The 24,783-nt window shown below is 37.7% G+C and overlaps 2 protein-coding genes across 3 annotated transcripts in view; one reads left to right on the top strand and one right to left on the bottom strand.

Moving 5' to 3' along the window:
• hgfb (hepatocyte growth factor b) overlaps positions 1-15,491 on the bottom strand; it is a 32,065-nt gene extending 16,574 nt beyond the window's left edge. Inside the window, exons 1-9 of one of the 2 annotated variants that reach the window (XM_082181805.1) lie at positions 15,263-15,491; positions 13,804-13,920; positions 11,057-11,213; positions 10,369-10,481; positions 8,585-8,699; positions 6,269-6,411; positions 5,011-5,131; positions 1,839-1,957; positions 95-260 (exon numbers count right to left, since the gene is read on the bottom strand). In XM_082181805.1, coding sequence (XP_082037931.1) covers positions 95-260; positions 1,839-1,957; positions 5,011-5,131; positions 6,269-6,411; positions 8,585-8,699; positions 10,369-10,481; positions 11,057-11,213; positions 13,804-13,920; positions 15,263-15,311 — 1,100 coding nt within the window. In that variant the 5' untranslated portion in view covers positions 15,312-15,491. The remainder of the gene's footprint in view (positions 1-94; positions 261-1,838; positions 1,958-5,010; positions 5,132-6,268; positions 6,412-8,584; positions 8,700-10,368; positions 10,482-11,056; positions 11,214-13,803; positions 13,921-15,262) is intronic. The other variant, XM_082181806.1, reaches the window with a different exon arrangement.
• Positions 1-24,783, top strand: part of LOC309507535 (uncharacterized protein) — a 367,884-nt gene that overhangs the window by 323,667 nt on the left and 19,434 nt on the right. The gene's annotated exons all lie outside the window — the stretch shown is intronic.

Genomic DNA, 24,783 nt, shown 5'->3' with positions numbered 1-24,783 from the left:
AAGTTTGGCTGTGCATGAATATAAACCAGCATGGAAGTCCAACCAACACATATTTGAACAATATATAAATACAAAATGAAAAGCATTTTCTTACTTGCAACGATAATTCTGTGGAGTATAAAAGTGTCGATGGGGAAACTGGGCGTCCCATCTCTGACAGGTCAATCCCTCAGGGGTGATGCCAACCGTTCCACGATAACCCTCTCCGCGTCCACGAAAACAACTTGTTGTGTTGTCAACGTCACCGCCGTTGTCTGAATCTGAGCAAACGGTGAAAAACATAAACAGAAAGACAAAGGAAGTGAGAGAATGAGGCATAATATCACTCCTTAGGCATGATGAACACTGAATCATTGATTCACCATTAACTGTTAAGACAGCGCTGCTTCAGGGAGGAATAACAACAGCTTTGTCCAGCTTAATGGAGAGAGATGCTTCCTGAATGAGTCAAAGCAGTCACTAAGTCTGTGACGAATGCTAAAACAGTAGCCTACAGAGCTTTTTTTAGGGTAAAACGTAAGCGTTTCATGAATGATATATTGTTTTTGTCCATGCATCTCATTGCAATATATTACGCTCATTAGAGACAGAGTTATTATGTTTACCTCCAATAACCTGATAGGGCTTCAGTCTGCTAATGAGGATAGCAGTAAGGGGAAATGGGCCACGTCCTGCTAATAAAAAGTCAAACTCTCAAATGCGTTCAATACACTGTAAGAGTTTGAAGAGTTATACAGTGGATCCCAGCGTATGTGATGTTAATCTATTCATTCAATGATAGGTTCACATTTTTTATTGCGCTAAAGAATGCTTACTCAGGCAGTGGTGTGTAATGTCATGAAGACAAATGCAAAGGTCAAGCAATTGGAAACAATGAGGTGCTCTGTGCCTTAAAATCTTGCTGTGTTTACTGAAAAGGAGCATGGTATTTTTAAAAGCATGTTTAGCTTTATAGAGGATCAAATAGTCTTGTTAACGGTGATGCTCTTTCTGCAAGAAGAAGAAATCCACTTCTTGTAAAAGCAGAAGCGTCTATCATGATTTCCACAGGTGGGAAGTGAGATACATGGTTTAACTCTGTTTAGTTGCTTATTGAGATGCTGAGGTGTTTGAAAAGAAGCTGTGTTTTGCCAAATAGAAAAAAGCATGGTAAAAAGTGTCTCCCAGGATGATGATCTTTGAGAATCTGTCACAGGATTTTGCTCAAGGTTATGATGGAGGGGTTGCCAAACTGCACTGAAAAACAAAAGCGACCCCCGTGGTTTGGTCTATAAGGGTAAAATGCCTGAGCGTCGGACGCCTGAGTTTTTGTCTCGCTTCCCACTTGAACCAACATGCCGTTGCATTTCTAATGAAAATAAATGGAGGCAGTGCGATGAGGAGGAGGGGGGGTGTCCTTATAATAATAGGTTTTTGGACGCTTGTGAGCTTGTGTGTTTGAGCGCGCTGGGGGTTTGAAACCCACACGCGTGTTTTGTCTTTAGCGTGGAAGGTTTACATAGCACTTGAAACTCAAGCACATTACTCTCATGCAGATAAGGGAACACTCTACTGCGCTGATGAGGAAAAATAAACACGGAGGCACGGTCCTGAAAAGACAGGGCAAGAGCTGAGGAAAGAGAAAGAGAGAAGAGAGTTTTATTGGTGGACCCTCCTCTCTCTCTTCATCCCGGTTACAAACAACATTCCTGTGAGGGTCCCAAACGAGAGGGGAGCCTGGGCTACAGGAAGAGGAAGTTGTAAATTTGGCAAACTCTGCCTCTTTTCATTCTTTTTTTTTTTGTCTCTGGCTTCTTTTTTGTTCTCCTCTGTCTCTTCATCTTACACATAGGACTCACCGCACTGTTTGATGTTACAGTACTCCCATGGAGTGCTCGGATCGGTGGTGAAACACCAGGGTCTCTGGCGCCCGTCTGGGTTCCTGCAGTAGTTGTCCTTTAGACCTTTATCGGGGTACCTGTCATAAGAAGGGCAAAACGAGCACACTTAACACGCCACATATCAACCATCCCAGTTCTACAGCAACTTTGATTTACAGCCAGGATAAAATTCTAATAACCTCCAGAAAATACATAACATGCTCTTTGCTTCTGGTACAGCAGTTCTTAAGCCAAGCACACAAGACAGAAGCCTGTTGCCCTGCACACACTTAAAGACGCAGAAGTCACAATTTTAAATTTTCCAGTGTCGGATGATATTTTTTTATACAAATAAATTAATATTTGTATTCAGCAAAGACAAAAAAAGTGACAGTAAAAGAATTTATAAAGATACAGAAGATTTATATATTAATTAAACGCTGTTCTTTTGAACTTTCTATTTATCAAAGAAACATGAAAAAAATGATCACGTTTTCTTTTTTTTTTACTATATATTATTATTAAATATTAAATATTAAGCAGCTCATCTGTTTTCAAGTGTGATAAGAAATGTTTCTTGAGCACCAAATCAGCATATTAAAATGATTTCTGAAAGATCACGTGAAACTGAAAATTCAGCTTTGCCTTCACAGGAATAAATTACATTTTGAAATATATTAAATAGAAAAATGCCTTGGTGAGTATAAGAGACTTTCAAAAAACGTAAAAAAATCTTACTGACCACAAACTTTTAAATGGTAGTGTAAATCATCCGACACCCAAAATGTAATTGTTATAGGGGTGTGACGAGATCTCGTGCCACGAGATCTCGCAAGACTAAAATGTGACGAGATTTCTCGTCGAGTGAAAAGCCTGAGGGTGAAATTAGCATAGAATATGCCACCGCTACATTCACATTATGCCTCCACTGTTGTTTTGCGGTTTTTATAAAAATAAAAACCATTATAAACTATTGTTCATACGTCTGCTCTACTCATCCAGCACAAGCTGCAGAGAGCACGAATCACAGTTCACTGATTGCGTGACGATGGAGGATGATTCGTAGCGCAACAGAGCCTAAACGTCTGATAAATAAATGCCTTATCTTGTAGATTGCGCGCTCAGCACCGCCGCTCCCCATTCACAGAGTAAGTGCGATCGCGAATTTGAAAGGGAAAGTAAAACACGAACTCCCTGATGCACGCAAATTAGGTTGCATAAGATAGCCCGTCTCCCAATATCAAACTTATCTCTGGACTGTGTAGTTGTGGCTCTGGTCTCTGTTTTGGTCTCTGTTTGCACTTGAATACTGAGAGAGTCCTTTGATTATGGTTGCACTTGCACTTATTGTTTGCACTTAAAAAGACTAAGTCAAAATACTGTTATTTATTTTTGTTATTTATACTGTTTTTATTTCTATGTTCAATTTGTGAAAAGGAGTTCAATTAGGAGGTCACACAGCCTCAATCAGAAGTTCGGGAAGCTCATACTTAATGTAAAGTTCTGAAGAGACTCATCTGAAATCATACTGGAGAAAATCAAATAATTTGAGTTTGTGGCAAAACCTTTTACAGTGCTTGTACATTGTAGTCTTTCAATACATTTGATAATTCAAACTCATAAAGTAGTACTGCAGACTATTTTTCCAGTCATGAGGATTTCTGTAAAATATTGGGCAAAAATCTCCTCTCGTTCTCGTGAACACAATCTTGTGTCTTGTCTCGTCTTGTGAGATAAGTGTCTTGTCACACCCCTAGTAATTGTGCATGCCATTTCCAATATTTTTTTCTAATAATATTTTTTTTTAAATAACTTAAAGTCAATAAGTGAATATATGACTGATTTATAGTGTTATATTTACACTAAAGTTGGCTATAATGTGAAACTTTATGTTGCAGACTGGTCATGTAGTCTGCCTTGTGGTGTTCAATGGGTTTTTATAACTTCTTGTACTTCTAAAACAAACAAAAAAAGGCTCAAGACATCATAGACAATTTGCCTCTTTGGTAAGTTCACACAAAGCAGTCATTTGATGTAGTGATTTATATCAAACGGGGGCATGGCCCAGTTCCCATGAGGTCAAGTGGGAAAACAATTTATTGATTTATCAAATATTTTTAAAAGTTCCTCACAAATGCCATTCCGGATTAGGATAACGTCAAGAGCATTTTCCATGCATGCAATCTGAGATATAAAAAAAGAAAAAAAAAACTTTGTGTGTTTAGAGACTCTGAAGGGAGGGTATTCAAACAAACCAAACGGACATTTATTTCAAGATTAACGATATTGTTGTTTCCCATAACTAATAAAGATGTAACTAGGGCACTGGGAAGGTCATACAAAACAAAAATGCCATTTATTGGCTGAAAAGTGCATGTACTATACATCAGGTAGCAATGTGGTCAACTGTTCCCTGTTAGTTCCTATGCTAAACAAAATAGATGTGTAATTGAGAAAAGATGTGCAGGGAACTTGGCAAAATGAGAATGGTCCAAAGAAATTATGAAACCATAAAGAATAATGTTTTCCAAAACAAAGTGTAATTTTGTAGTTTTGACAGATTACAGCATAGCTGAGTTGTTTTCCACAGTACTTTTCAATAGCATGAGGCAAATGATCCACTTATGACACCAAATTTCTTTAGCATAACATTATCAGTTGATATCTGATTCCTTTGAAAAATGATCTGACCATCAACTAAAGTTTGACAAAATCCTGAAAAACTCACCACCACAATGCTAAAGTGTTCTGAGTGGTTTCGAGGGTGTTGCTATGGGGTTAATAATGTGTTCTGTGTGGTTGTTAGTGTGTTGCTAGGGAGTTCTAGAAGGTTTCTATGTCTTAACTCAAAACAAACCACCCCCAAGTATCCATAATATTCTACATTCCTCTTGTCCCTCCTTCAATGTTAGTCTATGGATTTTTTTCACCTTTTAGTGAAAAATCATCATTTTGATCGTTTAAAAAAGTAATTGCCCACGTTTTTGCAACAAACTGCATGATTTGAGGTATCACCATAATACACAAAGGGCGAACAAAAGGGATTTTTGCCAAATTGGCAAAGCTTCTCATATTGACTGAAAATCATGACCTGAAGACAGTCTGATGGATGTCGTCCCTTACCGTTTGCACTTTCTAGTGGGTCTCATACCTTTTAGGGTGGAAAAGGTGTTTATGTGGTTCCTCAAGGTCCCAGCGCTGGCACTCCCGGCCACTCTCCGTGTGGTCCATGGGTCCACGGTAAATTTCTCCATTACACGTCATGCATTCCACTATGGATAAGGAGCATTCCTCGTAAGAATGTTAACCAAGACGAGGCCCAAAAGACCCCAGCTGAGTGACATTAGCATGCTTGTAGAGGATAACCCTTCCTATAACCTAAAGGGGATGACCTAAAGGGTTCAACCCTTGTTGTCATGTTGAACGGTAAGAAGAACGAAGAACCGTGGCAGATCTATGGTAGTAAATTTGTGCACGTTAACTATGCATAGGCTAATCACTAACAATTAACGACGGCATGGATTCTTATATTTATCAAGAAGACAAGCAATTACGGAGCCACATGTGACCCTTAGAATGTCTAAAAAATAAATCATCTGATGCTTCAATTTACTAGGCAGACATACCACCCATTAGGCCTTGCATTTATCCCCAGGGGTACGTTGCATCTTCTAACAGATTTCATACGATCAAAGGTTAAAGCAACATGTAATTATTACTGTACTTAGTAAAAAGCTTAGTCACTGTAGGACCAAAACCAAATATCACAGCAGATGTAGGTCACCTCAGCTAGAGTCATCTCTCTAAGTCCTGTTATTAGTTGTACAGTACACACAGTATAAGGAGCAGATTGTTGTAGTAGAAACAGATGTTAATGTCAGCCACTCTCATGAAAGCATGATTTTCCTTCTTTGCGTGTGTCTATGTGTTTTTGATTACGGGAAACTAATTTATTAACAAACCCTCCTGGACTGGACATATTTCACCATGCAACTATTAGAATAGACAAGAGGCTCTCTTTGTTAGCCTGGTCACTATCTCTGCAAAAAAAACCCCTCTTTATGCATGCAACTTGATGTGTTCTCCTATTAATGAAAATCCCCAGTCACTCTAACAATCGAGCGCTTTCATTCTTCTACAATAGATCAAGCTTTAAATCCAATAAATTAGCAATTCACGTGAAAAAGGTGTTTTTAAAAGGCTGAAAATCAATTAAACATCCCTCAGTTTAAACTGCAAACCAAGAGAAGAGATTGTTTTAACATCTCAACTGTGTCTCTAAGACAGTAAACTGAGAGTGAATTTTGAAGTCTCCTAATTCACAGACTTTTATCATGAAAACAATACTTCAGTAATCGCACATGTCTAGATCTTAACAACATGCAAAAAAATGCTGGTCTTGAACTCACCCTCCGAGCATTGTGGGATACTGCAGTCCTGGTGGCGTATTCTGGGGTCCGTGGTAAAGCACCAAGGACCTGTTGTGGTGTTGTCTGGGTTACGACATAAATTATCCCGTAGATCTCGGTGCTTATGCCTCTGGGGTAAGAAACTGATGGAGTGAGGACAGAAACAGAGGTGATGTTTATAAAATCATACAAACAAGCAAAATTGTTCCAAATTCTTTAAACAATTACAGTTACTCTTTGACACGTGACTTGATATTTTTAGCTGTATAGAGTGAAGATTGATGATCGTATTAAACCAGTCATATAGTGACGTCAACAACCCTTTGCAATTATTAGCTGCTTTGTCTTACTGAATAAAGAAACATCACTACAACTGAGCTAAGAATTTTATTGGGTGTCACATGACACATTTTTGACTTCCAGCCAAATACAACAGAATATCACAATAATATTTATTTGCAGTACTTAAAATGGCACGACTATCGGTAGGTTTAACATCAGAATGCAGCTGCTATTCTACATTTCATTGTGATGCAATAACTTATATTTGGCCCAGGGGAAATTGTTACCTCTTCATTTTTTTCACATATGGAAAAAGTACAGAGGGTTGACCTTAAGACAACAAATGCATGTAGACAAATAATGATTTTGGCAAGAAAATGGGGTAGTATAAAGCTTTTGGCCAGAGAAGGTCAAAAACTACAAAGGCTACTCGTATTATGACGTTGTTGTTTTAAGAGGGTTTATTCTTGGTTATTTGAAAGCTCTGAAAGCTCCATCATCACTACAAAGCAACTACACACTACATTTACAGACTTTTTTGTCATCCAATAATCCATTTATTCTAAAACCAAAAGTATCTAAATCCAATGGATTAGAAGTATATGGCTAGTCATGTGACATGGTGACCACCATTATGTGGTGACACCCCATTTAGAACAGCTTTTGTTGGGCCACCAATATGAAAAGAATCTTCACCTACTGTTAGCGCTCATCATTTTAAACCTATTTCTCAAAGTTACTATTTATTTATTTAGGGGTACAACTTTATATACAGCTAAAACTCTGAGATGCTGCTATATGCAAATAGTTGCAAAAAGTATTTTACCCTTGCCATGCAAATATTTGTAAACCATTAATAAATCATTGCCTTAAGCCAAACAGTAATTATATTTTGTGTAATTGGGAACACAAATTAGCCATGTTCAAAATGATTGATGAATACAGATAAAAATGCAATCTGTGACAAATTAGCTGACCTACGGGTCTGTTCGGTATTTCAAAACGTTCAGGTCCATTGGCTTCTTGAGCCGATAAAACATGCCTGTGATGTTTCAGAGGCAAGCATATCAAAAGCTGGCTTTAAAACTGAGCTGATGTCCATTAGAGAGATAAAAAAAAAAAAGCTGAAGGAAAAAGAGGAGAGAGAGGGAGATATCCAGAGTTGGGAAGTTGGTGGTGGGGTCAAGGTCTCTGAAAGGTAATCACATTTTCAGGATAAAAAAAAAAAGAATGTGCATGAAACCTTTAGACAGGCCTACTACCAAAAATAGGGCAGATCTATCGTATCGACTTGCTGTACAGGAAGTAAACCGAAAGCACCATGTGGTGTCCCTAATGAATTCCTGCAGCAGTAATGAACTTGTATCAAAGACGTGTTCTGCATTAGGTATCTTATCTTAGCCTTGTGCTGCTTTCTGTCAAACTCCTACTTATGCACAAACCCTCAAATCCTCTAAATATGACATCAGTTCCAGGCTGCATATGGCTTCTTAATGTTTATTTTTAGATGTTAATGTATACAAAAATGTATATTTTGGGTAAACTTGCATTGAATATTTACACATAGGAATAACTGTACACAAACGTCTATTTTTGGTCATGCAAGAACGGAAGCAATTGTTTGAACCTACTGGCTGTTTGTTGGCATTCCTGCCATTGACCTAATTGTCTCTATCAGCGCTCCACTTCTGAGAATCATAGAGTTGCACTTACTGTCACACTTAGACTCAGCGAGAACCCTCTCGCGAATCAAAGCCAGTAAGACAGCACACATAAACTTGCACATTCATCATCATTAGAGGCTAATGGGGATTTTTATAACCCATCGAGTCTGTTTTGCCATTAGCTATCTAGTAGTGTAATATGTGCATAAATAAGTAAACTGAAACATACCTAGGAGATGTTAACCGCTATCTGCTCTCCACAAGACTTTGGATAGCCACAGAAATGCACATAGTGGGTAATTGAGTTTAACCGCCCGTAGAGAGAGACCGAACCAAGAATGGGAAGTAAAGAGAGTGAGTAAGCACTTACTTGTGTTCATGTGGTGTTTTGGAATTCCAGAGTTGGCACTGGACTCCACTCCTGGTCACTGATCTCTTTCCTTTGTAGTTGAGTCCATTGCCGATGATGCATTCTCTCATAAAGTCTATAAGACACCGGGCATACAGACACACCTGAGGTTATGCAACAATCTTTATGTGTGACACTCGGGTCACATATCTCAAATATCAAATATCACATATCGCAAATATCTCATTCGTTTTCACCAGCGTGATATTTTAAACGTGGAATTTAAATGAATTTAAATGATGAAATTCTTCCCTGATAAGCGGAATGGCATGGAATAGCTTTGGAAGGATTTTAAGCAAGAACAAGCTGTGGCGCAGGAAGAACAAAACGGATGTGGCTGCATGAGGTGCCAGCTTTCATTGAACAACTTCCCTATGACTTTTAAAGTCATAATTTTGATTTAGTTAGTCATAATTGTGACTTTTTATGCTAATTTGTTTTCTTATGTGGCGGGAATGGGCTTCCATAGGAATGGGCTTAATAGTTACTTAATAGTTTTGTTGAATAGTTCTTTTTTCAGGATTCTTTGATGAATAGAAAGTTATATAAAGTTATTTGAAATAGAAATCTTTTGTAAATGTTTTTACTGTTACTTTTTATCAATTTAATGTACACTTGCTGAATAAAAGTATTAATTTCTTTCAAAAAAGGGAGAAAAAGAAAGTTTTGAACCAAGGTTGCTAAAAGTCTCTAAATGTCACTTTTGCTTGCACTTTATTGTCAGCAGTAATACATATAGACACGCAAAGTCAACAGAAATCCCAGCCTGATCTTTGTGTTTTGGGGGAAAGTGCTACTTAAACACGAGTTGATTCGATACATGTCAAGTCTTAAAGGCAAGTGTTTTATACTTCAGATAATCTGCAGTATTATAAGAATAAGTGAACAGAGGGGTATTTATTTCCAGGGACAGAGTGCTGTGTCATCCTCATCATGATGGTGGATAGATAGAATATGTGTGTGTTTGCATGAGTGTGTCATCATCACATGGACACTGATCTCACATTTATTCACACTGAAACTTAATTAATCCTTAAGAGTCCAATACTTGGCTAAGGTTTAAGAACAGCTCATCATATTATGAAACCCATCAGTGGTAGATCATGCCAGCATAAGCTTTAACTCTAGATGTCTTGGTATTGAGATTTAAAAGGGTTTAAAAAAATTATCAAATCACACATTTTGGTGAGATCATGGACTTGATATTTTATGCTTGACTGTTTTGGCTTAGTTTGAAAAGCATTCAAATTAAAGCCCCAATCTAAAATGTTACATTATGCGTGACTTCAGACATTTAAAAAATAAAAATGCACAGTGAATATGATTGAAAACAGTTCAGTACTTTTGAAACCTGGTATAAAAAAAGAATATAGTTTTGGAATTGGGGGGAAAAAACTGAAATTGCATTGCTCAGTAATACTTTATTTCAATGGTCCACTTTAGACATTTACTATAAGTAACTTTGCAACTACATGCCAATTAACTCTCATCAGAGTATTAGTAGACTGTCTGGTTAATATCTGCAAACAGTTTATTTTACTGACTATAAGTAACTATGCAGTACATGTAAACTTATTCCCTTAACGCCTAATCCTAACTCAACACTTTACTAACAGTTTACAACAGTATACTAATACTCTAATGAGAGTTAGTCGACCTGTACAGTAGTTGCATATATATATTGTGCATTCCTATTAGAATACTCTCTGGATCTACTCAAACCTAGTGGCAATAAAGCAGTTTACCTTTCTTTTCGTATAGGTCGAAATTGAAGTCATTCTCCATGCGGACACCAATGGTGAGGCTGTCGTATGACAGTAAATGGCACTTTGCACTTTTCTGATCAAAGCTGAATGCTCTGCAACGAGACATGGAAGATGTTAATCATATTACATTATGTTAAGCATATGATAAGACGAGGGTGACAAGAATGATGATTGTGAACTTTGAATTGAGACACGTAATGTCATCAGTAGATATTATTATCATGTAAAGCAATGCATAAAATAGCTACTGTTGTACAATTTTTCTATTTTGAAGTCAGGTGATGCCTCCCCCTCCAAAAAATGAAAGCATTGCAAGAGCTAAAGATCAAAAGTCATGCAACTTCTTGCAATTTCTATCTACTAAGAGCTGCATTTTCTTTCTATGCAGAAGTAACCAGAGGTCATCGACCTGAAACATCAAAATAGGAAATACTGGGACTGCTGATGTTCGATTTCCACTGATGAAACAGATTCCAGCTGCTTCCTCTCAAACTGTGTTGTACACCATTAGCCAATCCAATGCTATTTCAAATCAGCATGTTTGGAAACAGCAACTTGGGAGTGTGCTTCTTTTATTTAGACACTCTTCAGAAGTCTGGCTTTGGCTGTTTGTGATTACGTGTAAGGTGGGGTGTCTCTGTGCTTTAACCTTTATAGACCTCTGTACCTGCAGGTGAACTGAAGCTTCCTGTTGCGGCTACAGCGGCGTGCACACTTTCCCACACTCATCTTGCGGCCTTTGGACATGTAGGACACATCAGGTGGCGTGGCCAAGCGCACGGCATCAGTCTTCTGGTAGTCTTGCAGGGCATGCCTCTTAGTTTCTGCCACACAGAGCATACATGTTAGGATGGGGAGAAGCAGTAGTCGAATCCTAACATGAATTTCATGACAGATGGTACGTTATTTTCTTCCTCTTTATCAGTTGAGGCTGATCATAAGCCATATAGGAGAGAGCAGAGTGGCCATAAAATAGAATTTGAAATATGGAGAAAAAAAGAACTAAGATGACGAAATTGTATTTCAACAACCTGCTTAGATCACAGGAATAATAATAATAATAATAAATAATAATAATAATCATTTATTTCTAAAGCCAATTTAAAAACAACAAGAGTTGACCAAAGTGCTTTACAGACTCAACATCTCAACAGCATTACACAAACATCAAACGACACAACAAGAACAAGAAAAAAAGAAAGGAATAATTCACCAAAAAATGAACATTTTACCATAATTTACTCACCTTCAAAGTATTTTAAACCTGAATGCATTTCTTTCTTCATGCAGAACATAGAAGACATTCTGACAAACGACTTTCATTGCATGGACAAAATAAACAAACAAACAAACACAGTTTTCCAAAAATCCCTTTTGTGTTCCACAGAACAAAAAAGTCAGATATTTAGAAATACATGCGGGTGAGTAAATGATGACACATTTTTCACTTTTTGGTGAACTTTCCTTTTAAGGAAACCTTCTGTAATGAATATGGTCTCACGTCCACATGACCCTGATCAGACTAAACTAAGTCAGCTTTACCAGTGTGACTGTTAGCATGCTAAAGCTCTCTGAGAAGTTGCATCTCAATTATTTGAGAACTGCAACAACCTACTAGTGAGGTTACTAATCGACTACTCAATTGTGGGGCAGTTATGATCCTCCATGGGCATCCTGGATCATTTGCAGTGGCAGTGAAGCAATAATACATTTTTGATAGGGCTTTCATTTTTTATTTCAAGATTATTTCTGAGTGTATAACAAGATGCAAAGGCATCAATCCCAGTCTGCTTTGGTGAAGTAGCGGAGAGGTTTGTGAAGGCCAAATTAAACTGGCTCTGATCCAAGTGTGCAGCACCAAACCTTCTAAAACCACCACAAGAGGCCATATATGCCAGCTGCAGTCATAAGAAGTGAGTTATCTGTCAAGCACATGGTTAGAAAGCACCAATTTCACAGCCACAAACCACACTGTAAGATCAGACATGTTTTTGGATGTGAAACAAGCCCTTAATACTGATAGTAGACCAACCAAGGAACATTACTCTCCATCTAAGCTCTAAAACTGACCCAAAGCCAACAGTCATGCTCTTAGAAAAGACTCCAGCTCTTGGCTAGCTCTGAATATCAAAAGAAAATGAGTCTGTATGGAACAACAAGCAACAAGATTGCCAGTTTCTCAGTGCACAACACTCAGGGTCATCTCATAATATTATAGACAGTAACATGACTATGTTTATACAATATCAAAGAAGCCATAGTAGTTTGATGGAAGTAAAGCATTACAAATGCATAATGTAGGCCTATGTATTCTAATGCTTGCAAAACGACAGGATAAGTGAATGACCCAGTACAGCTAAACAAAGGTTTTATTCCCCATTATACAGAATGTATTGCTATAAAATCAATAAACGCTATGATCAAAACTCAAAACAACTAACAGGCCACATTGATTCTTCAATGTCACAGATCGTATTGCAGATTAGAAACAAAATGACTAAACCTCGGAATAATTAATATGCTTTGCGCAATAAAGCGGTTTTGATTTCAGAAGAAGAGTTTCATAGTGCCACACTCTAACACTTAATCTCTCACTTCGGCTCGACGCACACTGTCAGTGACTCATTTATCCAGATGTTTTGGGAAGAAACAGCCCACTCACCATGAATGTCAACATCTGTGAAGTTTTCCGTAGTGAAACTTTATGCAATGTTTGGGAACTGTGACGATTTTGATCCATGTGTAATTTGAATCATGAACTCAATGCATTTAGATGCTTTTAAAATAGACAAAACAATTGAAATTTAAGAGATTAGTTAAAATGAAAAAATGAATGACGTTTAATCTGAGGATACAAGTGTATGTAGCACACTCATTTACAGTATATTTAGCATTGGTCATCAAATTTGATTGGGTGAGTGGTGTTCCAATAGGGCTGATATACATTTCAACAGCAATGGAATGTTTTCCTGTTTGCATCACTCTGCTTGTCTGTTTTTGCGGGGTTTCAAATCAGAGTTTGTGATTTGGCTTCTTTTGGAACAACTTTCTTTGTCAGAGAAAAATATACAAAATAACAAGCCATTTTTATCTGAAACATAAAGAGCTGTTGCAACCATGTCCTGGTCTGCATACTATTAACATGGCCAAATCACAGCCATGTTAATATTCAGTAAAAGAACACTGTGTTTCATATTATTTAAAGACCATGTGAAACAGAAGTTGTGACCAACTTTACTTTAATATTGAGGCATATTTCCGATGTAATATTATTGAAAGTAATAAAGTAATATTGAGTCAGAAAATAAAATAAAGGGAGGGGCTTGATTTTAGTGAACCTTCTCCTTGGCTTGAAGGGGAGTGTTTAAAGAGTTAATTTACCCAAACATGAAAATTATGTCAGTAATTACTCACCCTCATGTTGTTCCAACCCCGTAAGACTTTTGTTCATCTTCGGAACACAAATTAAGATATTTTTGATGAAATCTGAGAGCTGGATCACTCCTTCATAGGCTGTTAGGTAATCGATATCTGCCATCCCAGAAAATTTAGTAAAGACATTGTTAAAATAGTCCAAGTGACTACAGTGGCTCAACCTTAAGTTTATGAAGAGACGAGAATACTTTTTGTGCGAAAAAACCCCCCCTAAAATAACGACTTTATTCAACTATTCATTTTCTTCTGTGTGGGCTTCTGAGTGAGTTCACGTAGTGTAACAGCGCAGCGCTTCTGGGTTGTACGTCAGAACGTAGGCTCACTATTGGACGACGCTGGTCATGTGTGTGATGCGTGTGATGCTGGCCAATAGTGAGCCTACGTTCTGACGTACAACCCAGAAGTGCTGCGCACAACCCAGAGTGAGCCAGCTCTCAGATTTCATTAAAAATATCTTAATTTGTGTTCCGAAGAATGAACGAAAGTCTTATGGGGTTGGAACAACATGAGGGTGAGTAATTACTGACAGAATTTAAATTTTGGGGTGAACTAACCCTTTAATAATGTTCTGCCTAAGACGCCAAACTGACATCAACAGAGCAGTGGAAGAAAATTATACAATTTTGTCTTTTTTTTCTTCTGTAAATTAACTTGCATGGGCTATTCTTCACCACAAATCTAGTGATGCGCGCAACCGAAGTAAATAGAGTAAATTTAGATTTCATTCAGACTTTCAATATCTTGACAATGCAGTAGAAATTAACATGCTTGCATAACATTCTCATAGTAATATTATCAACAATTATGAAGTATATAGTATAGCCTACATGTTGTAACCATGTGAAACAATACAATATAAACATGTGAAATAACACGTTTCATTATTTTTATTATTATTATTTAATAATATATACTATATAATATGTTTTATAAAATAAAACTTTGTGTGACAAACCTCTAGATTCACCCAAAAAAATGTTACAAAAGGTTTATGAGTCTATTGGGCAGTTGTTTATTTGAAAATAACAGGGTGAAAATTTGTGTCAGACAACTGATTTGTTTAAAAGGTTTCTATATGTACATGTAACAATAAATCAGTGAGCTTAATCTGTATGACGACTTTCACAAAATTCAATATGTTCCTTTCATGAAACAAAGATACTTAGGCTATACGTTAATTTGGCGAAGCCCAAAAGGCACCAATTAGGAATGACCCTTGTATAGCATCCTGTAAGCTCGCGAAGATAGTGGGCTTCTCCAAAACGCTGGTACAAAGAATAACCATGCCATATTCAGCCCTGAAACCTTTTACTACAGTTGCTGATATTACTGTTAAACATGATGCAGCTATTACTGTAAACACATGATGCATTACCGCAAAACATGATACATGATAGTCTACCTATAAAGAAGCTTCTCTGACTGAAAAAAAACTTACCTGAGTAAACCAAAACAGCCACACATAGCAAAATTCTGTAAATCCACATGTTGCTTTAAATAGTTTTAAGCGACTCCAAAAAATACAAAAGAAATGTCAGAAGTCTCGGCGTTTTCCTCCTTTTAATACGACTATTAGTAAGATTCTAGTCTACCAGCAGTTGCTGTTGCGGTGCTCTTGTGGACAGTGAACGAGCGCGCGATGGACTGACTGAAGATGAGCGCGAGCTGAGAGAGTCTACCTCACACGCTCCCTCCCCTTTCCCTCAGCCCATTTAAAGTCGCCCCGCCACTGTCCACTCCTCCACATAATATTATCACATATTATCGCATTTCCTGATAGACACCGAGGTTGTTGAACCAATCCGGGAAGTAAAATAAATGCAAATTGTTTATATTTGTTTCCGCTCTAATTTATTGGAGCGGATGGAAGTGTTAAGGAGATGTCAACACAGCTGTGTAATGCACTAACCTCCTTGAGGGTGTTTGGGAGTAAAGTTGTGAATTGATAAACTCTGGGCCACTCACGTTGTTTTAGTTTGCAAGATGTGATAGCTTATTTTATATTTCGTTATCGGACGGCAACTCTCTTAGTCATGGTAGAAAGAAATTATTAATCATGTTGTTCACTTTATCATTCACAATTATGCTATAATTTCACTGCCTTACAAAAATTTGCAGTGACAACCATAGTTTCAGTCACATAGATTATGGTCTGCTATATATATATATATATATATATATATATATATATATATATATATATATGAATATATATGAATAGTTCAGCCATGAAACTGACGTAATCAAACATCATATAACCTCAATGCATCAAAGGTATACACTATCGCTGTGCGCTATGTAAGTTATCTTTTTAGCCCTCCACCTCCCCAGCACCACCTGCCTAGATCTGCTTCGGGGGTTTCCCATTATACATAATGAATGAATGAATGAATGAATGAATGAATGAATGAATGAATGAATGAATGAATGAATGAATGAATGAATGAAATGACTGATAGCCTACTGCAATGGTACTGCAGCAGAAACTGATTATCATAGTAATATACAGTATATATATTTTTTTATTATTATAATTATTAACTTTTTATATTATCTTTTCACTTTATCATTCACAAACATTCAGCTGTTGTTCCTGTAATTTATGAATTCATACCGACAGGCAACACATTAAAGTTTTAGATCTGTGAATATTCAAAAAACAATGACACGACACATTAAGCCTTTTTGTAATCGGAAGTTTACGATATTGATGTCACAATGAACATAACTCATCTTCCTGTGTCACGAATTTCAGATCGAAGAGAGGGGGAGAGAGAGGGATAAGAGCAGGTTGGGAGCACAAGTTGTTTATTAAACAGTACTACACTCAAGATGCTCTTCTCTTCTCTTGGAACAGAAAGAGCTCTTCTATTGTGCTCCGTGATGGCAATACACTCCATCTGTTTATTTGTGATGTGCTCATATTCAAACAGGTATTCCAGGCTGTTTTGCTTTTGGATGCACTGGAGCTTTTTTTGTTCAAATATTAATAATTCACTCAGTTTGGCATGCTTTTGTATGGCTGGTTGTTTATCCGTACTGTGCTTGTATTAGTTTAGTTAGCAGTAGTGTTTATGTGAGTGTCCTCCATGACTCTGTGATCGTATTTGCTTCTCCTTCCTCTGATGATGGAGGTACAAACTACAAATGCCAACTGACATGCCTGACGGCCCCATGGGAGGAATCAGTCACTGTGTGTGTGTATCTACTGTTTCCAACATTGTCATTCCACATCCTGTCCTCTCATCTCTCGACACCTCTGGGTGAATCTCACAACATGTCCAGATCACATTTCACCCCTAAAATTAAAAGAAATACATACAACATTATATTTTGTATAATGACAAATGAGGCCTATTTCAGGGTATTTACATTTTACATTTTACATTTAGTCATTTAGCAGACGCCCTTATCCAAAGCGACTTACAAATTAGGACTAAATTCAGCGAGTCATCATAAAGAGGCAAAAGCAACAACAACGCAGGAAGTGCTCAAAATACGAAGTTCAGGTATTATTCAGAGTAGCATAAGCCTGATAAGTGATGTTTCAAAGGGAAAGGATTTTTTCTTTTTTATTTTTTTTTTATTTTTTTTTTTATAAGGTTAAGTGCTCACGGAAGAGATTGGTTTTCAGCTGTTTTTTGAATGTTGTCAGGGATTCTGCATTCCGGATGAGGGTGGGGAGAGCGTTCCACCAGCATGGAACTGTAAATGAGAATGTTCTGGAAAGTGATTTTGTGGCTTTCTGTAATGGAACCACGAGACGTCGCTCGTTGACCGATCGTAGGTGTCTGGTAGGGATGTAGACTCGTAGGAGTGAGTGAAAGTAGGAGGGAGCTGAGCCTGTGATAGTTCTGTAAGCAAGCGTCAGTGCCTTGAACTTGATGCGAGCAGCTAGAGGTAGCCAGTGCAGAGAGATGAACAGAGGAGTGACGTGGGCCCTCTTGGGCTCGTTGAAGACAAGACGAGCTGCAGCATTCTGGATCATCTGTAGGGGTTTGGTCGCACATGCTGGGAGTCCAGCCAGAAGGGCATTGCAGTAGTCAAGCCTAGAGATGACCAGGGCCTGGACGATAAGTTGTGTTGCATGCTCAGTTAGGAAAGGCCTGATCTTCCTGATGTTGTGCAGTGCAAACCTGCATGATCGAGCTGTCTTTGAAATGTGATCTGTGAAGGTCAGCTGGTCATCAAACGTTACTCCAAGATTTCTGACCGATATTGATGGGGTGATTGATGATGACTCTAGCTGGATGGTGAAGTCGTGCTGTAGAGATGGATTGGCAGGGAGGATGAGAAGCTCAGTCTTTGCCAGGTTGAGCTGCAGGTGATGTTCCTTCATCCATGTGGAGATGTCCGCCAGACAGCTTGAGACCCGTGCAGCTACTGTGGGATCATCTGGTTGAAAGGAGAGGAAGAGCTGCGTGTCATCAGCATAGCAGTGGTAGGAAAAACCGCGTGCCTGTATGATGTGTCCCAGTGATGTGGTGTAGATGGAGAAGAGGAGGGGACCAAGAACTGAACCCTGGGGAACCCCTGTGGTCAGCTGATGTGCTCTGGATACCTCGCCTCTCCATGCGACCTTGAAGGACCTACCTGTGAGATAGGACTCAAACCAGTGGAGTGAAGTTCCTGTGATGCCCAGTGATGAGAGGGTGGACAGAAGGATCTGATGATTCACCGTGTCGAAGGCAGCAGACAGATCCAGGAGAATGAGGACTGAAGATTTGGAAGCAGCTTTTGCGATCCGTAGGGCTTCTGTGACTGACAGTAATGCAGTCTCAGTTGAATGTCCTTTCTTGAAGCCAGATTGGTTGACATCCAGCTGGTTGTTTAGAGACAAGAAGGATGTTAGTTGGTTGAAGACAGCTCTTTCAAGTGTCTTCGCAATGAATGGTAGGATTTCTGACAATATTTTCAAGACAAGTAAGCACATATTATCCTAAAATTCCAACGCTATCTCACGACCAATTCGTACGAATTCGTACGAATGATAAAAAGTTGGCTAATTCGTACTAATTCGTACGACCTCACTCGTACGAATTTGTACGATTTATCTAAACCTACGTGATGGGTAGGTTTAGGGGCGGGGTCAGGGGTAGGTCATTCGTATGAATTCATACGAATTGGCAAATTCGTAAAATATGTAAGATTTTGCAAAAATCGTACTAATTCGTACGAGTCAGGTCGTATGAATTCGTACGAATAAGCCACCTCGTAGAATTTGTAAGTTTTCCCATGAGATCGGGTTGAAAATTCTCATTAACTGAATGTGATATTTTCGCCCCATTATTCCTAAATGTGATTCTTATATTATCATTACTTACTGTGATTTAAAATATTGCAATACAATTATACACACTTCAATTCAAGTTTGAGTTTAATGATTTATTTTATTTTTTTAAAGAAAATGTATACTTTTATTCAGCAAGGTTGCAAATAATTGATCAAAAGACACAATGAAGACATTTATATTCTAAATTTTTAGCATTATATTCTTCCTCAGCTGTCACATCATGTCCAAACGAATGACTTCTGGTTGCTTTGATGCAGCAAATCCCTTTCAGTGTGAATGCTCTTTCACTCCTCTACTCTTCCTGAAGTGCTGTCTATCTCCTTCTCTGACAACATCTGAGTGACTCTCTACAACACAAAAACAATGCAACAACATGGATCAAAATGTTAGGAGCCCTATGGTCTAAAGAGGTTTCAAATCACCATAACTAAGAGCAGATGCATGCAGATTGCAAAAGCTGACATCTAAAGAATCCCACCGCTGAAGTCAGAATTACGGGATCTGTGGTCAACCAGGCTGCTTATTTCATTTAAGTTTGCAAAAATTGCACCCAACACATGTGTGGCGATAAATTAAGAACCATGCATAAGTAGACATTAATAGGGTATGAGCAAAGACATTGATCATATTGGGAATTTAACATGGAATTTGATTCACAGCCACATCAGTCAATAAGTGCAGCAAATTCCATGATTAATTCAGGGTGAGATCCGCACATCTAAAGGTCACTTTCATTCTTCAAGGAAGAAGTTTTGAAAACGTTCCTTAATTACAGGGAACCTTCATAAATTGTCCATGTGGTATATGTTACTCCATCATGACAGCACAAAGGTACAGCTGTGATTCCCACATAACATGGTACTTTGTAAAAGTGAATTGTGTGAATCATTCATAATCTGTTGAACTTTCAAAAGTCTTGATATCTGGATCAGAACACAAACATCAATGTCACCACATGTGGTTTTGTCTATGTGTTTAGCCCTTGTTCCCACAAATAAACAAAACAACAGACTAATTCGCTCTGGTGTGTGTCTGGTGTCTAACGAAGACCATGTGCAGTGAACACAAACATATAATGAGTCATTCACTGTGGTGCTGATGTGGTAAAGATGTAAGCAGCTACAGACAACAGTCTAATTTACCTTTCAGTCAACACAGGGATGTGTTATTGCTGCTGTGCACACAAACAGATAAACATACACCTAATACTTACAAGCACACTTGAGCACACACTTCACAAGTTTGGTCTATATTGCAGCTTATATTGGCTAACATGGTCTGGTTAAATAGTCAAATCAACTTTTATTTTCCTCAGATTCAAATTCAAATTCTGCTGTTCTACATCTGGTTTGCTACCTCAATTCAAATTTAATTCAAATTGAGGAATTTAATTGGAACATAAAAGGTATTCACAATTCAAGTATGGATGGCACACCGAGTAGCTGAATATATTTTAAAGATTGGATAACATGAAACTTACAAACTTTGGCAAATTTAGAATAGCAGTTTAATATCTTGAAATATGGCAGACTGATTAAAACCTGCCCTCTAACTCCTAGAAATTGGATAATGTTGGCCAATCAAACTGAAGTTTTGACATTTTGAGAATGCATTTAGCAGATGGTCTGTGAATGGTCAGTAAGACCATCTGTGAATGGTCAGTAAGACCATCCTTTGCGCTAAAAGAAGATTAAAGAAAATAGTCCAACGCCGTGGTACAACGAGAACACTCGGGCCCTTAAGAGAGCAGTCAGAAAAATGGAGCGCAACTGGAAGAAAACAAAACTAGAGTTTTTTCGTATTTCATGGAAAGAGAGCACGATTGTATACAGAGAGGCCTTAAAAGCTGCTAGATCTGCTTATTTTTCAACCCTATTAGAAGAAAATAAACCAAACCCTAGGTATTTATTTGAAACAGTGGCTAAATTAACGAAAAATAAAAATAAATCTTCAACCCCAGACGTTTCCGTTTACTGCACAGCAGTAATGACTTTATGAACTTCTTTACTTACAATGATGATATCAGAGAGAAAATTATAACTATGCAACCGTCTACTACAGTATCGCATCAGGCAGTGTATTGTAGTCTCCTTGAGGAAAAATTTGATTCATTCTTTGCTATAGGAGAGGAAGAATTTTCTAAACTCGTTAAATCATCTAAATCGACAACATGTATGTTAGACCCTATACCGACTAAGCTATTGAAATAGATGCTTCCAGAGGTCATAGATCCTCTTCTTAATATCATTAATTCATCTTTGTCATTAGGGTACGTACCAAAAACTTTTAAGCTGGCTATGATTAAACCGCTTGTTAAAAAACTGCAACTTGATCCCACAGAATGAGTCAATTACAGGCCGATCTCGAATCTACCTTTTCTGTCAAAGATACTAGAAAAGGCAGTATCCTCATAACTATGTTCCCTTTTAGAAAGAAATGGTATCTGCGAGGATTTTCATTCAGGATTTAGACTGTACCATAGTACTGAGTCAGCTCTCATTAGAGTCACAAATGATTTGCTCTTATCATCCGATCGTGGTTGTATCTCGGTATTAGTGTTGCTCGATCTTAGTGCTGCATTTGATACTATTGACCACAACATTCTTTTAAATTATGTTGGCATTAGTGGAATTGCATTAGCTTAAATCATACTTATCTGACCGTTATCAGTTTGTGGCAGTAAATTAAGAGATGTCTTATCGATCAAAAGTTCAGTATGGAGTACCACAAGGCTCAGTACTAGGACCGTTGCTGTTCACTCTGTACATGTTACGCTTAGGAGATATTATTAGAAAGCATGGAATTAGTTTTCACTGTTATGCTGATGATACTCAGCTCTATATTTCTTCACGCCCTGACCAAACTTACCAATTCACAAAATTAACAGAATGCATAGCTGATATAAAAAATTGGATGACTAGTAATTTCTTACTACTTAATTCTGAAAAAACAGATATTCTATTTATTGGACAAACAACTTTCTCACGTAATAACCTATAATACTGTCTAACACTTGATGGCTGCTGTGTCAAGTCTTGGGTGAACTGGGAACACTTCCCATAAATCCTGATGTACTTGTTACATCATAAGAAGAATGACGTTTATGCTAATATTAGTCTTTCTGTTTATCCCGAGGTTTACCGCAGTCCGCCGGATCCAGGCCATATCCAGATCTGATGAAGGACATGCGCCTGTACACGACAACAACGCAGTCCTGAAGTGTCAACTAGTCTCTCCCCTGTGAAAGCCTCCTTCCGTTTCCTTTACCTCTGTACAGATAAATTATGTCAGGATAATTCCGGTTCACCTGGCTACGCGGAAGTGATAAAAATTCTGTATTATAAATCGTGAGGCCAGACAAGTAGTTTGTTGAGGGTTGGTTTGTAAAGAATGACTACACGCCTGCGCACATATATATTTAAACGCACATACCTATAGACTAAACATGTAATATGCATGTGCCCGCCATCAGCATTCTCACAGGTTTGCGTTTTTAAAGTTTGTGCAGAGAGAACTTAAGGGCTTTCTGTTAGAACGGTGTCGTGTAAGCGGCCCCTAAGTTAACTAATGATCTTTGCAACGGAAGTGAATCAATCACTTAAGCTGGACAATAACTCTATTCTAGAGCTGCTGTAAAGCCAAAACAATCTCTGCTACTTTAATTTCCTATTATCACTGCAAAGCTGCTTTGAAACAATCTATATTGTTAAAAGCGCTATATAAATGAAGGTGACTTGACTTGACTAAGAGTGCCACTTGAAGTGAGTGCTACACACTCACACACACACACACACACACACACACACACACACACACACACACACACACACACACACACACACACACACACACACACACACACACACACACACACACACACACACACACACACACACACACTGCTACTGCAAGTGGAAAACAAGGCAGTCTTTGTAGACAGAATGATGATGGTATTAAGAGGAAAATGACACATGTAAAAAAAAAAATAGGGAATTTGATAAACGTTTGGAATAGGTATATGGAAATTATGGCTCATGGAGAGAGACATAGAGCAATTTTAGGTTAGTTCCTGAGGGTGCTAATAGATTTCCTGCAGCTTTGTAGAGATTTGTCATTCAGATCGGGTGATGGTTTTTACTTCAGCTGCAGCAAATTACCTGAACCCGTTCCTGACCCCCAATAACACACAATATCCTGACCATCCCTCCTAAAATACATACAGGCACACTTAAGTTTCGCCTCCCCCCACATACTCAGAGCTTGAACAGGTATGTTGAACATAAAGATTATACAATAATACGTAGCCACTTACAAACAAAAGCATACAGCTGCATTTGAGCATCCTGCGGTGAAACTTCCAGGCACAGTAAACAGAGAAGTCCATTCCAAATAAACACACACTTCCTGTGTGTGACTCTCACTCTGGATTAGAGATAACCCAGAGTTGACACTCTTTCCTTGTGATGCTCTTCCCTGTGAAAAAATACATAAATCGAAAGTCAATAAATGAGTAAAAATCTGTAAACTGGTGATTCATGATCTTCTAAATAAAATGAAACCATATTTAAGCATACAGCTCTTTTAAAAAAGGTGTTTATTTCACATTAAAATCACATGTTGCCCAGTAAGTCACCCAAAAACATCCAGAATATTTTTGAAATGGATCTATGAATCAGTCTAGAAGAGGAAATTTAATAAAAAAATCAACATTTATAAACATTCTGAACAATGAGTTTGTTTCATCTATGAATTTGGTCATTTTGAAATAGTTCCACCAAACCAAAGTTTATAGGATATTTCTCTCTTTCATTCTCTCTCTCTAAACAGTATTGTGCTTTCCTTCGGACAAGAAGGCTCCAGAACTTTCTCAAAGTCACGTACATTTACTTCACATGGCAAAAATGAGAATGTCATGTCAAATATTTATGGGTGTAGACATAAATATATTGTAAGTACAGTAGAGTCGACAGTGCAGACTCATGACAAAGCTATTGTGTTTATGTCAAGTACTGTTTGGATTTGACATCCTTGCATAGACCTTTCACGTCTTATATTGGTGAATACACAACTCAACACAATATAAACACAAAAGATCAAAAGGTATCAAAGAAGCATTGCAATTTATTTAGTTTTTCTTGAATAAGTGGAAAGCTTCATTAAAAACAAAAGGCGGAATATCTTTTCACACAAAAATGTCTGACCATAAATATCACAATTATTCCAATTAATGTATTTTTAAAATAGTAGATTAAAAACAGTAGTTAAAATCAGGAAAAATTAGGAAAACAAATCCCCTAGATTTACATATTACATATTTACAAAATAAAATAATAAAAAAGCAACTTTTGTTGTTACTACGGTAATTTTTTTTATTCAGGAAGAACCTGTTCTCGGGTGTAAGGATTCTGCTGACTTGAGAAAAGAGAAAAGTGTGAGAACAAGGGACTAAGGTTATTTGTTTCTCAGATCAAAAAACACTTAAACATTTTAGTTTGAATGATTTATTAGACAGCTGCACTGAATACTTGTGAATGTACAAAATAATATTGTCATTGGCTTAGAATGAGAAACTATGTGAGAGAGACAAAGTGAGCTTGTTCATGTATGCACAGTATACAAACATGTTGTTCTTTCTTTACTGTGTCTATAATAGACCTATTAGAGTA

This window comes from Leuciscus leuciscus (genome assembly GCF_965113295.1).
Source record: "Leuciscus leuciscus genome assembly, chromosome: 10".
Taxonomy (NCBI): domain Eukaryota; kingdom Metazoa; phylum Chordata; class Actinopteri; order Cypriniformes; family Leuciscidae; genus Leuciscus; species Leuciscus leuciscus.
Note: the sequence above shows the minus strand (reverse complement) of the source record. Positions and strands in the feature narration are given on the sequence as shown.